At 34.1% G+C, this 15355-nt stretch overlaps 1 protein-coding gene across 5 annotated transcripts in view; it reads right to left on the reverse strand.

Moving 5' to 3' along the window:
• Fndc3a (fibronectin type III domain containing 3A) overlaps nt 1–15355 on the reverse strand; it is a 164412-nt gene that overhangs the window by 65767 nt on the left and 83290 nt on the right. Inside the window, exon 1 of one of the 5 annotated variants that reach the window (XM_015484284.2) lies at nt 3949–4098. The exons of the other annotated variants lie outside the window; for them this stretch is intronic. Coding sequence (XP_015339770.1) covers nt 3949–3955 — 7 coding nt within the window. The 5' untranslated portion in view covers nt 3956–4098. Of the gene's footprint in view, nt 1–3948; nt 4099–15355 lie in introns of those variants that run through there. 5 annotated transcript variants of the gene reach the window in all.

A 15355-nucleotide genomic window follows, 5' to 3' on the forward strand; every position in this document is an offset into this window, starting at 1 on the left:
TTACCTACACTTGCATTTCTCAAGCTTGTCTAGTGATAAAAGTTACCTGGGGAACTTACTAAAACATAAGATTTACATGCTCTTCTAGAGATTCTTATTAAAATGCCTACAATCTTGAATAATTATATTTATTTTATAAATATTCCAGGTGACTCTCATGATTTTGCAACTTGGAAACAGTGACCTGGAGAAAACTAAACAGAACTGTGCATATAAAAAAAAAAATCAATAAAAGATAGAAAAGCTACATTCTCAAAAGTAACGGGAAAAAAATCAAGAAAAAAGGGAAGAGAAGAATAGTTAAAAGATATTTACATGTGCTTTGTTAGGTTTAAGACTCTCATGTAATGTAAGTCATGTCTGGGGTGCTTAAGAACAAAGAGAATTGTCATATATGTATATTTACCCCAAAATATATATATAATTTTTACACTGATAAGTTCTAAAAAAGAAATGTTTCTTTTTTCTTTTTTTATATTTTTGAGTTGTAGGTGGGCACAATACCTTTATTTTTATGTGGTGCTGAGGACCAAACCCAGTGCCTCCCACGTGCTAGGAGAGCATTCCACCATTAAGCCACACCCAAGCCCCAGAAATTTGTTTCTTTTATCCTGTATTTCCTTTCATTTTTATAGTGTTATGCTTTCCAAGTAATTTTTACAAATATTATCACTTGTTTACCCTCTCTTCTCACTTTTCTGGGAGTAATATAAGCATTTCGGAGGTGTTTTATTCTTTCTAGAAACTAAAATCTTACTTGCTTTAAGTAACTTTTTAGAAAAGTATCTCACTTTCAGATCCTTTCTTCTTGTAACTTGAGACTACTGTATCCTTTCACCCACTAGTTTTAATCACTTGAAATGAAACCTTTTCAAAGAAATCTCTTATTTCTAAGCAAATAAGGAATTTGATAATTAATGTAATAGGGAAAGAATCGTTTTTATATGCAGAATTTAAATCTGCCAGTCAATGTAACTACAGGTAATATTACACATGATTTAGGAAAACAATAAAGAGCATGGAGGTTCCAGCAAATCCAGATTTCAGCCTTTCTAGGGAAGGGGGAGGGGTGAGGACAAAACAATACAATGGTGATGGGGGAGGGGAAGTTTGAGGCAAGAGGTAGGCAGGAAAGAAAGAGAATGTGAAAACGGGGTACAAGAGGAGAAGAAATGCTAAACAGGCAAGGAAAGGCAGGGTTGGGGTGAGAATAGAGGGAAAGGGAAGGAGAGGAGAAAGGCAAGAGGAAGAAAAAGGGGAAAGGAAGAAAAAGGTAAGAAGGGGGAGAGATAAGGAAGCAGCCTGGAGGAAAGTGAATTAGGAAGATGGAGGGAAAACAGAAGGGATAAAAGAGGAAGAAAAAGGAAAAGGGTGAAAGAATAGAAGGGATAGGAGAAAGCAAATACTGAAGTGGTTAAGATAAAGTAAGGAGGGAGAGGGAATGTACACTACTGAATTATACTCCATAATATCTGGCTATGAAAATAACTTCTCAACAAAATACTTCTCTGATCCAAAACAAGCCTACCAAATTCCTAAAGTTGTTTAGAATATCTTAATTGTACACAGCTAATACTAACATACTATATGCCAGGCCTTTTATACAGTTTTCTGTCCTATAATGATTTTATCAGAGAAATTTCACCACTATCCTCATTTTCTAGATGTGGAAACAGAAGCACTATTCTTTTCTTTTTTCCCCTTCTTTTGCAGTACCGGGGACAAATTCAGGTCCTCATGTGTGCTAGGCAAGCATTCTACCACAAGCTACATTCCTGTCCCCTTAAAAAAAAAAAAAGAAAAGCAACAAACAAATAAAAACCCCATTTATTTACAGACAAGTGTTTCTGCTACATTGCCCAAGCTAGCCTTGAACATGGGATTCTCCTCAGTAGCTGGGATTACCGGTGTATGCCAATATACCAGGCTTAGTTTCATTTCTTAGGATATAAACTCTACTACATAAATATTAAAATACTATGCATATTGGCAGTTGATGTAATTTAAGTCTTAAAAGCTAGGTTCTAATGTCTCAAAGGGGAGTTAAGGCTGCCTTTGTTTTCATTACCTTGAAAACCATGAGAGAACAAAATTTTCTTAAGTTTAAGCAAATATTACCTATTAATTTAATTTACAACATGAAACTTGTATGCTGCTTTACACTTCTATGCAGAAAGGCTTCTTTCAAAATAATACTTTTTAGACAGGGTGCTAGTGAATCTGGAGGCTGAGGCAAAAGGACCCCAAGTTTGAGGTCAGTTTCAGCAACTTGACAAGACTCTGTCCCCCCAAAAAAAAGGGCAGGGATGTAGCTCAGAGGTAAAGCATCCCAAGGTTCAATTCCCAGTATCAAAACAATTGAGAAAAAACAAAATCAAACAAACAAAAAAAACTCTGAGGCTAGCCTTGAACTCCTCCTAGGATGTTGGGATTACAGGTGTGTGTTACTGTGCCTGGTAATGTTATTGCTGATAACATTTAAAATGGTAAAACTACATACTTGCACTGGGTTATCCTCCTTTAATAGAGATAAAACTATATAAATTCTTGTAGCTATAATTCAAACCATGTTACTTTTTTTTTTTGGTGGTGCTGAGGATTGACCCCACAGCCTTGTGCATGGGAGGCAAGCCCTCTACCAACTGAGTTATATCCCCAGCCTACCATGTTACTTTTTGACAGCGGCTAAAATAGTTCATAATTTTAGTTATGTTTAAGTGTGATACTGAAAACAAAACAAAATAAACCTAACTTAAAGTAAACCAATAAGAAATCCTTACTAGTCGTAGTCAGGAATAATACCAATTAATTTGCTTCTCTATGATGTAATCATTTTACTCTAGCAAGTAAATTTTCTTATTCTGAGGCAGAAATGATAAATGGTCAAGTTTTTTTAAAAAAGACAATTTCATCAGTACCATATTTAGTACTTAAAACACTAGTATGAAATAACATTCAACAATGAAAATGTAAACCCACAATATATAAACATAGTAAATATGAGTATGATGTTCAGAACAATTATTTATAGCATTATTTCTCTTGCTCTTGCTGTTTATGGTAGCAAAACCCTAAATAAAGCCAGGCATATTTAATAATGCAAATGTTTGATTGCTTCCTTTATTCCAACAATATTTTTTAATTTAAGAAGTTTTAAAAGACTCACTATAGACTGATATAAATTTGTATGCAGCAAGGGAGATTTGGCCCCATGGAAGAAGCTAAATCTATTATAGACTGTATCATTAAATGCACACTTCACACAAGAATAGCTAGCTATATCGAAACAACTATGGATACACCAAGCAGCTCCTTCAGATTCTACCTATTTTGAGCAAAATCTACTCCAAATTACAGTTATTCATTATTTTTAGGGGTACATTTCCTATCCTAAAAACCTGCAGAAGAGAAAACAATTCTATTCAGCAACTGTCTTAAATTTGGGAACCTCTCCACCTCAATTCTTAAAAAGTGCTAATACATAAGATTTTCATCTACTATAAGTGAAATTCTTCTTTATTTTTCTTTGTTAATGCATATTCATGTTTAAGAGCAATTTTTTTTTTTTTTAAACTCCGAATTTGTCAAAGCATTTAAATTCTTAAAATGCAACGGGCTGCTGACTGCTGACGTGCTACACATTCTCTTTACAAGCAGGCTTTCACAATGGCTTCCAAATAATCTGATGCCAATTTTCATATTTTCGTTTTAATAAGAAAAACGTAGTAAAATAAAGGGTCCAAAATGGGATATACTGTGGAATATAAAATCAGTCTAACTCAACATACAGACTAATCTTCTTAAAACTACATAGCAACAATTTAAAATATTTTATAGAGATTATATTTTGGCATCTATTCAAAAAAACCACGCCGCAAGACTTCAGATTAATACAATGTTTTTTATGTTTTAAAATAAAAGCAAATTTTCAAAACCAGCAAATCTTACCACTCATTTTGTTTTTACAGTAGCAGCAGAGAACAAGAAAATCCAACAAGGAAACAGCCTAGTACACGTTAACAGCTTTAATTGGAGAACGGCTTAGCCTTTTTTTTTTTTTTTTGCAAAGCTGTAAGAGGAAAAGATCCTTTGACCGAGTCACGTGATAGATGTCACGTGACCTACTGTGACCGGGAGAGCAAAAGGGAACGGGGGAGGAAACATTCCTTCTTGCACCATTTCTGACACGGAAAATTAGTCAATGATTTTTACTGCCGTTGCACTGAAAGTGACCATCTTTCACACTTTCTTATGAAACAATTTAAAAGCTCATCAAAACACACCTTATAGAAATAAATATTTGATGTAAAGCAATTCTCTTCTATTTACTGATTATACCCCTGAAAGCATGATTTTCTCCTTTATTCACCCATCCTGCTGCTCATTTTTCGCTTACTAGTTTGAAATAAATATAAATTATTTATTGATTTAAAAGATATTTGTTTGAAATGCCACTGAGTAACTTAATCCACTCTACATATTTAATCCTTAAGGAATGTCCACAGTACACCAAGAATTGTATATAGAATATAGATAGGCCTGATTGACATGTTCCTAAAAGGTGGGATTTATACTGCAGCCTGGTATTTGTTTCTCTAGCTACTAAAGGCTAGCACTTTTATTGTTATGTCTGTCTTCTTTTTCTGTTTAATAAAGATTTAACCTGGATATTAAAATAGATGATTAGTGGATGGCATTCTCACTCCAATCCATTAAGTATGAAAAGACAGGCTCAGGTTTATGTTCTAAGAATAAGGAGAGACCAGGAAGGATACTAATATTTAGCTACAAGAGGAGAAGAAGACTTAAGAACTTTAAGGAGGCCTTTCATTACTTTATGGTATTAATAAGTTCAGAGGAAATTTATTAGTTAACACAAATATACAAATAATGATTGTGATTTACAATAAATTGTACAGTGGAAGAAAATGGATTTTGGTATTAAAATAAATGTTTTAATAACAGCTTCAATATTTACTAGCAAGACAAGTTACTGCTCTTCTTTGGATCTTAGTTTCTTTCTGTGAAGAAGTTAAAATAAACAACCTCATAGCATTGTTATGAGAATCAAGTTGGATAAATTTAAACACTAAGTACATTGGATGATGCCACTCAATAAAGGATAGTCTTTATAAGTAAAAGTATGATCATCATATGTTTTAAAAAAACCGATAATTATATAATGCAGAATATGTGCCAGGCATCATTTGGAGTGCTTTGCTTGTGTTTGAGAACTCAATCTTCACAACTGAAGTAGGATCGCTAATAGGTAAGAAGCAAACTACAGATAAGTAACTTGCCAAGGGCACACAGTAAGGGAAAGGCAGATTTATCTAATGATAATGTTATATTTTAAAAAGGGTAAGCCATATCCAAATACCCTGTGTCTCCTAAAAGGGTGGAAAAAAAACCTGTCAAGAAGTAACTTGGAGGAATAGGTAGATAGCTCCTGGGAGATAAAGAAAACAAAGGACTGTTTTTTACAAGCAGGGAAATGTAATTGTTTACTTCCAAGTTCCTATTAAAATGTAGGGCTGCCCTGAAGTGGAAGACTTTGGAGTAGTTTCATAGTCAAAGTTACATCAAGCCTCTGTAAACCTAACCATGCCTCTGACCATCCACCCCTAAAACAAAAAGCAAGCCCCTGTAGCCCACTTTCTCATTTTGGCTCACATTCACACAGTTGTATTTCCATTTTTGGAATCTCTTCAACTGATGATGTCCTTCTCAATTCTTCCTGTTGTACTCACTAGAACCCTTTTCCCCACTACAAATAAATTCCCCTGAAACCCTAACCCTAACACAGAAGAACACTTCCTGTGCTGCCTTTATGAAACCTGGTCGTCCCAGCACACTTTCCCCAGCAGCTCCCTATCCTCTCCAGAGGCAATGCTGGAAGTTTCTAGGTAGAGGCTGCTTCTCATTACCATTATTCCTGTTTCAGGCTAAAGTTTCTTTTCCCTTGAGATCACGGAATGTGTGTATACCACCTTCTTTCCATTTTCACAGCTGTCATACTCAGTCTAGTTTACTGAGAACTTTGACAATGAGTTATGATATTGGGAATGATATATTGTGTGCATGTACAAATACGTAGCAACATATCTCCCCACTAAACAACTATAACGCACCAATTAAAAAAATGGGACATCCCCCTCCCCCAGGCTTGAGACTGGGTAAGTGACTCAGTGGTAGAGTGCTGCTCCAATGGCATGCATGAGGCCCTGGGTTTGATTCCCAGGGACCACAAAACAACCAATATAAACAAACAAAACCCCCAACAACAACAAAAAACTCTATGCTTAAAATTTCTTGAACTCAATTTTTTTACTCTGTTTTCAGTAAATTATGTTCAAAGACATATCTTGGAACTTATTATTTAGAATTCCACTAAATCATCTTTAAAAACTGTCATGTTTCAGTTTCTGGTCACCTTATCTTTCACCTCTCCAGTTCTCTTTCTTGTATAACTTTTATTCTTTGTCATTATGGTCTCCTCTTTTCTCCTGAAAACAAACTCTTTACAGCCTGCTGGCTTCCTTTCCCATTCATATCTTCTTTTCACTTCTCCTCCCCACAAAATTTCCAATCTTAATCATATAAATACCTTCTCTTTTCTTAAATCTGAACAACAGAAATACAGTGGTATTCAGATTGGCATATTTGTTAATTTGGTTATCTCCAATGTTATTCAGCTGTTAGCACTGCAAGAATCATTTGAGCAATCTATCCCTGGTCCCTATCTTGTTTTCTAGAGAGAGATTATTAGAAATCTTCACTATGCTTGAAGATCTCTCCACCTGACCTCAACCATCTCTCTCAACGTGTAACTGAATTCTTTCAAGGTTATTTACAAACTTTTCTTACCTCTTCCCTCTATTTTCAAAAGCACTGTCAAAGGTATCTTTCTACTTCTATTTTTATCTGATTCTTTGCTTCATCACTCATCTCTGCATTTTCACCTTCTCCTTCTGTTCAACCTCTCTGAACTCTTCTGTGCCCACAAACATGATAAAGTTTCAAATATATACTACCCCTCTCCAAGAAATAACACTTTTTCCCCCGCTGTGATACCATCAGCTATCACTCTTCATCAATCTTTTTTTGTTTTTTTTTTTGTTACCAGGGACTGAACCCAGGGGTGCTTAACCACTGAGCCACATTCCTAGTCCTTTTAATATTCTGTTTTGAGACAGGCTCTCACTAAGTTACTTAGGGCCTCACTAAATTGCTGAGGCTGACTTTCAACTCGTGATCCTCCTGCCTCAGCCTCTTGAGTTGCTGGGATTATAGGTGTGCGTGCACCACTGCGCCCAGCTTTAATCAATCTTCTAAAAATTAACATGAACAGACTTTATTTTCTGACCTTATATTCATTTTTAAATTATTAACAAAAGTTTGATACATACAAAGGAAAATAGTAAAAGTCATTAGACACATTAAAGTGACTACCTCATACCTACTATCCAAGCCAAAAAACAGTCCACAAGTGTTGGGTCCATTTACTCCTTTACCATCCAATCACTTTGTGCAGTCTCCACTATTCTGATTTTTTATTTTATTATTACCCTTCTTTTACAAATAGTTTTCTAGGCTAAGGATATGGTTCAGTGGCAGAATGCTTACCTAGCATGCACGACACTTTGGGTTCAATCCCCAGGGGAAAAATTTTTCTAAAAAGAAATCACGTATACCTCTAAATGACGTTAATTTGCTCGCTTTTGAGTCTTAAAAATTAAGCATCTTAAGTAACTTACTTTTTTTTTTCTTTCTTTTTTGGGTACTGGGGATTGAATTCAGAGGCACTCAACCACTGAGCCACATCCCCTATTTTGTATTTTATTTAGGTCTCACTTGAGTTGCTTTGCACCTCACCATTACTAAGGCTGGTTTTGAACTCGCGATCCTCCTGTCTTGGCCTCCCAAGCTGCTGGGTTTACAGGTGTGCATCACTGTGCCCAGCAGTAACTTGCTTTTTTTTTTTTTTTTAATTTTTTTTTCAGTTGTAGTTGGACACAATAACTTTATTTTATTTATTTGTTTTTATGTGGTGCTGAGGATCGAACATGTAGGGTCCTGTAATTATAGTTTCCTCATTTTCATTTACTACTTCATATAAATAACTATAATTTCTTTATTCTGTCACTAACTTTGGGATTTTTTTCCAGTTAAAAAAATTTTATTTTTGTTATTGATGTTTGTTATCATTCACTTACTATTCATAAACAAACACATGTAGAATGTCTACAAAGTGCCAGATACTGTTTTGGATACTTTGGCTATATCATTAAATGAAAAAGGACAAAAATCCCTGCCCTTCTAGAGTTTATATTGGGGGGAAGAAAATAATTAATAACATAAGAAATAAATAAATAAATAATATCCAAGTAAACCATATAGATTCAAGAACATATATGTTGGGAATATGTTTGAAGGTGATAAATGTTATGGAGTAGGGGAGAAAAAGACCAGGGTGCAGATGACTGAGTACCAAGATGAGCTAGTGGTGATGGGGGAGACTGAAAACTGCATCTTAAAATACAGGTATCAATTTAGATTTCACTGAGAAGGTGACTTTTGAGCAGATGAGAAAGAAAGGTGGGAGGCAATGAATCATGTGAATGTCTGAAGGAAGATTATTCTACACAGTGGGAGAAAACCAGTGCATAGGCTCCAAAGCATGTTCAAGACATAGCAAGGACACCAGTGTCATGAGAGCAGAATATGTGAGGAGGAGAAAAGGAGTGAGGTAACCCTGGGAAAGATGGAAGTGAATGAGAGTCCTTCAGGTCCTTGTAGGTTATCATGAGGACTTTGGCTTTACTTTGAAATGGGTAGCCATGGCTGGATTTTAAGATATTATCTGAATTATAAAATTAAAAAAAAATTCACCTGACTCACATATTAGTGGTGGGAATATAGTACAATACTTGGGAAAACTGGCAGAGCTGAACAAATGCATACCCTATACTTCCACTAAGTATATGGGCAATGAAAATGCTTACATATATCACCAAAGGATAGGATTTAGAATGTTCATAGCAGTACTTTTGTAATAGCACCAAACTGAATGAAACAGACTGGGGAACAATCAGGTATTCAGATTTGGATGTGATACATTTGAAATGTCTAGCAGGCACCTAAAAAGATCTCATGTAGCAGGCTGTTGGCTTAATTGTCTGAGATGGAGATAATCCTTGGTTTAATCAAGGTGATGGAGATATAAATTCCAGTCTTTGGTGGTAGACAGGCTTTTAACCCATGAGACTTAATGACATCACTAAAGAAGTAAAAGAGAGGGAGAAAAGAATCTAATGCTTTAGACAGAACATTGATGCTATTTCTGTATGTCTCAACCCACATAGTTAAGGTACTCTGTATACCTAGGAGGAGAAATGCTGGGTCTTAGGGTGATGGGAATATTAATTTTCATAAGACAGTGCCAAATAATTTTACTGAGTATATCAATTTGTATTCCCATTAGTCAATCATGTATAAGAGGTTCTAATGATTCAGTGTCACTACTACTTGGTATTCAGATTTAAAAAATTTTTGCAACTTCACTTTGGTCTTATTTTACATCACCTAGTCCATGTCTATAATCTTTTTTTTTTTGAGAGAGAGAGAGAGAGAGAGAGAGAGAGATTTAATATTTATTTTTTAGTTTTCGGTAGATATAACATCTTTATTTTATTTTTACGTGGTGCTGAGGATCGAATCCAGCACCCCACACATGCCAGGCGAGTGCGCTACCGCTTAAGCCACATCCCCAGCCCAATATAATCCATTTTTTAAAAACATTTATTTTTTAGGTGTAGATGGACACAACACAATGCCTTTATTTTTATGTGGTGCTGAGGATCAAACCCGGGTCCCACCCATGCTAGGCGAGCGCTCTACCGCTGAGCCACAATCCCAGCCCAATATAATCCATTTTTGTACTCTTATTAAATGGATTGATAAGAGTTTTTGAGTTTTCTGGGTATTCATTCTTTAGGGTTAAACTGGCTGAAAATATGTTCTTCTAGTTTATGATTTGTTTTTATTTAATTATGATGTACAGAAATTCTTAATTGTAATAGAATCAGATATACTAATATTTTGATAGCATTGTGTCTGTGTCTAAAGAAATCTCTCTGTATTCCATAATAATAAGAGCAACTTTTTTAAAAGGAGATTACCTTATTTATTTGGTATTGGGGATTGAATCTAGGAATGCTTTGTCACCAAGCTATATTCCTAGTCTTTTCTTTTTTTTTTTTGTAGTTATAGATGAACACAATACCTTTATTTTGTTCATTTATTTTTTTATGTGGTGATGAGGATTGAACGCAGTGCCTCCCTCACATGTTCTATCACTAAGCTACAACCCCAGGCCCCAGTCTTTTCTATTTTTGAGTCAGGGTCTTACGAAGTTGTTGAGACATCCTTGAACCTGTGATCCTCCTATCTCCGGCTCCTGAATCACTGGGATTACATGAGCGTGTTACCATGCTAGTCTTCCTTTATTATTATTTTTACATCTATCCTTTCACATGTAATTCTTTGAGAACTGACTTTTGGGTAAGTTCTGAGGAAAGGATCTAATTCCATTTTAAATAGAAATGGTTCACCAATTGTCTCAGCAATTATTTCATGATTCCCAACTCTTGGGATGAGCCTCTTACTTCTTGTGGGCAAAGCAATGCAATTAAAATTATCTTATGGAAGATCTTGTTTTATAAGAAGATGTTTTCCCAGAACATCCAGTCTACCAAATGAAACTGAAATTCTTCAAAATTACATGTCAACCCACTGCAGTCACACCCAGAACATTCTTAGATTATAGTGGCAACAGTGATTAAGATAAAATTCTTATTTGCCAAATCCAATTGTCATTGCTGACAACTCTCAAATTATTCCTCCTTAACACTTGAAATACTAGTCTTTCCTGGTTCCCCTTTTATCTTCTGATCAGATCCTTTTCAATTCCTTAAGGAATTATCTTCTGTTCTTCCTCTGCATTTTGGTTTTCCTGAGAGTTTTGCTTTTGGCTTGCTTCTTTTGTTACTCTACATGATCTCTTTAAGATGACCTTCTTTACTCTCCTGAAAATCTATAGTTCTATATCTCATTCAGACCTTTCTCATGAGCTCTAGGCCTGTAACAGTCAGTCCACATGAAACTCAAAATTATTCTTCCATCAATACTCACTCCACTACTTTTTTTTTTTTTCTTAACGATAAGGTTAAATTTCTACCTCAACAGAGAAACTTGAGAGTTCCTAGACTTTTATTTCCCCATACCAACTGTTTGGAAGTCCTGATAGTCTCCCAAATATTTTTCAAATCCATGTTTTCTTATTCTATTGCTAGTGTCTTAGAGATACTCATGTCTTTCCAGAACTATTCTACCAGTCTCCTAATGCAACTCATTAACCCCAGTCCCTAGCAATCAATACATCTCACATTAGTGCTAAAATGATCTACAAAACAAATCTTGTTTTCTCCTTTGCTTAAAACCCACAACTGATTCTTTATTATTTATGAGACAAGTCTAAGCTACGACTATGGCCTGCTATGCTTGCCATGAAGCAGGTGGTGTCACTTAAAATAGTAAAATACCAGTCTATACTTGTCAATACTGAGTGAATCACATTTTTTTTCACTTGCATCAAAATATTTTCAAGTGAATTGGTATTACTGTGTTATTTTACCATTCATTTTTACAATAATTTGTAATATTTGTTATAGACTTAACAACAGAAGCAGCATAAGAAGTGGTGAGAAGCATGAACTTCTGAGCTAGTTCATTTAACTCTAATAATAGCTTATGGCTACGAGACCTTACAAATTACTTGATCTTTCTGTAATTTACTTTCCTCACCTATAAAATGGAATAAAAATATATGTTACATATAATTACATATTATATATAATAGTTATATATATTCATAAGAATATAGTGAAGATTAAATGACTTCATATTTGTGAAGTGCTACAGTACTTACTACACAACTGAGTGTATAAGCAATGTCACCCAAGAATAGTGTTAGTGCTCATCTTGACAAGACTACCTGAAAATCAATTGTTTAAGGAATGCTGGTTAACTTCAAACAACTGCTATGATATATCATGCTATTAAGAAAGGTCTCTGCAAAATACTTGAAACAATGTTATGATAATAAAAAGAAGGTACATTTTCTATATTTATTTTCTCTTTAATTTGTCATCAGTTGTGTTTTGTGCTTTTACTGCTTTTTGGTTTTGGTGCTACATGTATCTCTTCAGTTATCTTTCAGAACAAGTTTGGCTATTAAGTAATTCATTGCTTATGAATTACTAAAATTTGCTAAAATTGTCATATTCAGGCAAGAATGAAAAATGAAAACTATGCAACCATAGGTTCTCAATGCATCCTCTAAGATTTTTTTTCCTATAGGAAAATCGTTGGATGCAGATTATCTAAATAAGGTCTTTAGGAAACAAACATACAATAACATTTTCCTTAGTATTACTAAAAGGTCCTTGAAAGTAGGAACCTTGTCAGTAATACTGACAAGTATAATACCAGAGAGCTCTAATACTCAGTCTTACTGACAAGGTTCCTACTTTCAAGGACCTTTCAGTTATACTGAGTTTTAGAGCTCTCTGGTAACTGTGACAATATTAAGGGTACAGAGGTAAGTTTTGTTAGAATGGTACAGAAGGTAGGCATTAAAAACTCCTAGAACACATGAAGCACACTGAAAAGTCCTGCCATTTGGATAGAAGATCCAACACAATTCACCTCAAATATATGTCAGCTACATATAACTATAATAAAGTAAAATATACTCAAATATGTCTCACTAAATGTTGTGAAGAAAGAGTCTAAGTTTCTAGTAAGAAACATATGTATGGAAATGATATTGTATGGAAAATAGTCAATGGCCAAACTTGTTCTCAAAGATACTGAAGGCAACCTAAACCAAAAAGCAGTAAAAACACAAAACACAATGGATAACAAATTAAAGGGAAACTTAACATAGAAAAAATAATAAAAATAAGAAGTGAGGCTGATCTTATGCTATAACTAGAGTTGGTAAATAAATGTACTTTGGTTTGTGTGAGATGAAATGCTCTGATTAAAATTAAATGCTATGACTGCACTGTCAAACTAGTCCTCTGCAGATCAAGTATGGCTTATACTGCACACAACATGACCCTAATGAAAAAAAAAAAAAACAAAAAACTAAAGTGGTAAAAATTCAGTAAAACAACAATTAATGTCCAACACTTTAAGCAATGTACATTCCAAAAGAACTGCAAAATAAACATCTAAGGCAGTCAAACTAGTTGACTTGCAGAAACAACTTTTAAAAAGTTGAAATGATTTCCCCAGTTCTTGCATGGGTTGAGATAATAAATAGAAAATAGCTATGTCACTAGTGGGCCATGCTTGACATAATATCTGATGACCATGGAAAAGTGAATATTTGCTAGAATAAATATAGAATTATAAAAAAAGTTGAAATGACTTTTTCCCCCTGGCAATAAGTAAACAAGATCAGCTATTTATTATGGCTGCATTTTGATTGTAATACAAAGTCTCAGTCATCTGCATGTCAGAAAATTTAAGCAGCGGACTCATATAGCTCAGCAAAGAGTAATTTTGGATGATTAAAATATAAGAGGGCAGGGATGTGAAATGCATCTTTCTTTCTCCTCTACAAAATTTTATCTGTTCCCTCAAAGGACTGACTCTATTACATATCCCTGATTCTTGAGGCAGCATTAAGATATAGGTTCTGCATAAGTATCTAAATAACAAGTGTAAGCTCAGGCATCTTAGGCCAATAATGATGCATGTTCACAGAGTAAAAGTACCAGGGAGAGGGCACTGAATGCTACTAACCAAGAGTTCCAGGAGGATGTCTATTGCTGGGAGATGATTGACAATGATAAATGCAAATGACTTCAGGAAGATAAAGAGAGCAAAGGATAAGAACCCATAATTTTGTCCTTGAGCACAAACCAAATCTTGTTCCTTTTTCTTTTTGTCATGTTTTTCTTCTTTTGCCTTTCAGAGGCCTTAGTCATCTTGCCTCATAATTTCTTTCCCTATAATTTTCTCCTTTATATTATACAGTATTAATTTAATAAAAATTATACTTTATATGATCATACCAACAGAAAGCTAATGTGAGAATCATTCTAAAGCCACATATATTATAGGTGAACTGGGGGATGGGGGAGGCTAGGAGACTAGGTATTAACTGCAGAATGATCAATACAGATGGCTGTTTTCTTACATACTATGTTCTAAGCATTGATTTTGTGTACCAGTGAAATTTCAAAATGAAGTCTAGTGAATCACCAACCATTTCTTTTTTTTAAATTAGGCCAAGTAAAGATATTAAAAGGAAAGAAGAAATTAAGGACAAACAGAAGGGAGTCTATCTTGTTTTTATCACATCACCTCACAATGAGAGAATATTTCATCTTCAAATATTGTAACTTCAGTAGGAAGTATTAAACTTCAGAATTTAAAAAAGACCTTTAAACTGAATAAATTTTATAATGTGAAAAAAATCACATTATCCTTATTTTTCCCATTTCTTAGACTGATGAGATTTCCCCAAATTTTGGAAAAAGATTTATATTTTTTCATCAAACTGCCTATATTGTTGTATCTTATGTTTGATATAAATTTGAACTACTGATACTTCAACTGACTCCTTTCCATAATATTTAAAAAATTTTTTTTTAGTTGTAGATGGACATAATACCTTTATTTTATTTATTTACGTATTTATTTATTTACTTTTAGGTAGTGCTGAGGATCGAACTCAGGGCCTCACAGGTGCTAAGTGAGCACTTTACCTCTGAGCCCCAACCCCAACCCATATATTTTAAGATTATAATGTTTATATTAAGAAAATATTTTTGTTTCTGAGGTGCTTGCTGTCTGGTAAGCCTGGAATAAATTCTGCTAAGTGGAGGATGATATTACCATTGCTATTTTTTCTTATGAAATGCACAAATATTTAGGTCTGAACATTTTTTTTTCCCATGGACAATAAAATACCTTGAATTATTTTTACAAATAAATCCCACTGAACTTTTTTTAAAAAAGTTTTTACTGGTGCATTATTATTATATTATTATACATATTAGTGGGATTAGTTGTTACATATACATACATGCACACAACATAATTTGGTGAATTTAATTCCCTATTGCTTACTTTAGTTGTAATTCTTTCAAGTGTTTCACTAAATTTAGATATGTTTTTTGGAGCTCATTATTGCTGAAAGAGTTTATCGTAAAATAATAAAAGTAATATAATCATAAATTTATGCAATAAATGAAAAAACATTCAGAATATTTTTATA

Source organism: Marmota marmota, unplaced genomic scaffold, assembly GCF_001458135.2.
Source record: "Marmota marmota marmota unplaced genomic scaffold, marMar, whole genome shotgun sequence".
In the NCBI taxonomy this organism is placed as follows: Eukaryota; Metazoa; Chordata; class Mammalia; order Rodentia; family Sciuridae; genus Marmota; species Marmota marmota.